The sequence below is a fragment of the Arvicola amphibius genome, chromosome 3 (genome assembly GCF_903992535.2).
Source record: "Arvicola amphibius chromosome 3, mArvAmp1.2, whole genome shotgun sequence".
NCBI lineage: Eukaryota > Metazoa > Chordata > Mammalia > Rodentia > Cricetidae > Arvicola > Arvicola amphibius.
Window position 1 is genome coordinate 37,361,095 of NC_052049.1, and position 2,894 is coordinate 37,363,988.

Sequence of the window (2,894 nt, forward strand, 5' to 3'; positions counted from 1 at the left end):
TTGCACGTTTGTATAGAATGTCTTTGAGTATTTTAGCAAGAACTAGATTTAAAGCCTGGAAATTGTAGTTATTCACTCTGAAATTATATTTCTCATGACTTTCCTCCTTGTCACATATTTTCATGTAAACAAGTCTGTATTTCTTTGAGCCCTACAGGGATAGAAAACAGAATATGATTTCAGAATTCTCTCAGCTGATAGAAATCACAGTGTGGTTAGCTGTGTCATATCCCAGGATACATAGGTGGAGACATGGATTTGCTGACTTGTACACTCAAGAGGAAGTGAGCTATTTACCTTAACTTTACTGGGTGTGATGGGTAACATCATCATGACCTAGGATAAGGGACAGGGAAGCCCATTCAGAAGCATTTCCTATGAACAATAGGAGGACCAGCTTCATCGTATTCCAGCTTACTGATCCACATCTGCTGGAACGTGGATAGACTGGCCAGGATGGAGCCCCCAATCCAAACAGAATACTTGCGTTCTGGGGGAGCTATGATCTTGATTTTCATGGTGCTTGGTGCCAAGGTTACAATTTCCTTCTGCATCCGGTCGGCAATGCCTGGGTACATGGTGCTGCCTCCAGACAGTACCGTGTTAGAATATAAATCCTTGCGGATATCCACATCACACTTCATGATGGAGTTAAATGTTGTCTCATGGATCCCACTGGATTCAATGCCTAGAAAGGAAGGCTGGAAAATGGCTTCTGGGCACCGGAAACGTTCGTTCCCAATGGTGATGACCTGCCCATCAGGAAGCTCATAGCTTCTTTCAAGTGAGGAAGAAGCAGCTGCAGTGATCATCTCTTGCTCAAAGTCCAGGGCTACATAGCACAGCTTCTCTTTGACGTCCCGCACAATCTCCCGTTCAGCGGTGGTGGTAAAATTATAGCCTCGCTCAGTCAGGATCTTCATGAGATAGTCAGTCAGATCTCTGCCTGCCAGATCCAGTCTTAGGATGGCGTGGGGCAGAGCATAACCTTCGTAGATGGGTACAGTGTGCGTGACCCCATCCCCAGAATCCATCACGATACCTGTAGTCCTTCCGGAGGCATAGAGGGACAGCACTGCTTGGATCGCTACATACATGGCCGGTGTGTTGAAAGCCTCGAACATGATCTGAGTCATCTTTTCCCGGTTGATCTTGGGATTGAGCGGTGCCTCCGTGAGAAGAACAGGATGCTCGTCTGGCGCTACACGCAGCTCGTTGTAGAAAGTGTGGTACCAGATCTTCTCCATATCATCCCAGTTGGTGACAACTCCATGTTCAATGGGATACTTCAGGGTCAAGATGCCTCTCTTGCTCTGGGCCTCATCTCCCACGTAACAGTCCTTCTGGCCCATACCAACCATGACCCCCTGGTGTCGGGGACGCCCCACCATGGAGGGGAACACAGCCCGGGGGGCATCATCACCTCCAAAACCCGCCTTGCACATCCCTGACCCATTATCTACTACCAAGGCAGATAGCTCATCATCAACCATGGTTGCTGGCTAGGATCTTCCAGATGGGCAAACAGAAGTTGAATAAAGCTAACTTCTAGACTATGATGACAAGGAAGAGAATGAATGATCAGAGACCATTTCAGAACTGCCTTCAGAGAAGGAAGCCTGCACCTTGATCACAGTATTTAAAGGAGCACACTGACCCCACCCATGTCATGGTGGGGGTGTTCCCAGCATTTCTGGGCAGGGCTACCTTTGAGGTATTAATAATGATCATAATTACAGAAATCATTAGTAGGCCTTCTTCCATAAAGAGAAAATTGGCTCCCAAGTGGCTAAATCTCAGGGTACTATAATTAGGCAACCCACACAGCTGCCATTCTTCTCGGTGAGGTCTCTCGATAACTACGTGATGCCGTGAGGAATGTAACCATGAGATTAAAGAGAGCTAGAGGTGGGACGGGCGACCCTGCCAGAAGGACTGCTCCTCCTTAGTTTGTGCTCTGAGCCCATGTAGCTTTGACTTTTCCATTTTGATACATTATGCATATGAAGAGTCTGGTTCTGTCTTTGATTTCTCAAGGTTTCCTTTCCCTTTATTACAAGATGCCATCCATGATAGAAGCCGCTTTAATGAATGAAATTAATGAGTGGCCATGGATAGCCTAAAGGTTTAATCTGAATGTACTTGCGCCTTGAAACATGTAGAGCTGTGGAATTGATTTCAAACCAGCCAGGCACAAGTAAAAGCAATAGGATGATCAATAAAGTAAACTCTACATGTTTTTCTGACATAAATACCTAATAACCCCATTTTGTTATTTGTATTTTCTAATAACCAAATTTATTACCATGCATTGGCATTGCTCATAGGTTTACTGAGTTGGTGTTAACAGCACAGAGGCAAAATGCCAATGTTTTTGAGTGATTTATTAGTTAAAGTGCAAATTATAATAATTTTATTCGCAATAATTGTTTATGAAATATTTGGGTTATGCAGCAATAAACAAATTAAGTGATAAGGTAAAATTTTAATTATATATTTGAGTGCATATTGATCTTTTAAAAACCCCATCTTCAAGATGCACATATTTTATCATGGCAACAAGCCTGTCTGTGGTTATTAGACTCAACACAATTGGTACAGTTTTGCTTAATTTCAATTAAATATATATTATCCAGACCACTTTGGAGGAAGTTTATTTTAATTTAGTGTTTGATGTAGAAATACAGACAGCTGGGTAAATGTGTGTCGTTCTTTGACCATAGGACAGAGGGAGCCGAGAAAGCATCGGTTAGAAAAGTTCCTGATTGCTTGTCCCACACGTGTCTGGTCGTAGGCCAATAACTTCTTCGTCAGTTCTTCTAAAGCCAAGGGATTTTTCATATTCACAGATGAGTTCTCCAAAGTCACCTTTAATTTGGTTCATTCATTCTTTC

The 2,894-nt window shown here is 43.3% G+C and overlaps 1 protein-coding gene across 2 annotated transcripts; it reads right to left on the reverse strand.

Annotated features, from left to right (window-relative positions):
- Positions 1-362: 362 nt before the first annotated feature.
- Actbl2 (actin beta like 2) lies at positions 363-1,493 on the reverse strand. Of its 2 annotated transcripts, XM_038323320.1 has the most exons (2): positions 1,365-1,493; positions 363-1,238 (listed from the first exon to the last, which is right to left on the reverse strand). In XM_038323320.1, the coding sequence occupies exons 1-2, from the start codon at positions 1,491-1,493 to the stop codon at positions 363-365; spliced, it is 1,005 nt and encodes a 334-aa protein (XP_038179248.1). The 2 variants fall into 2 exon arrangements, with proteins under 2 accessions (XP_038179248.1, XP_038179247.1); XM_038323319.1 differs by having other exon boundaries at positions 363-1,493.
- Positions 1,494-2,894: the final 1,401 nt, after the last annotated feature.

Bases quoted from the DNA above. Each gene is read 5' to 3' on its own strand.
- Actbl2 (XM_038323319.1), bottom strand. From the start codon at position 1,493: ATGGTTGATGATGAGCTATCTGCCTTGGTAGTAGATAATGGGTCAGGG.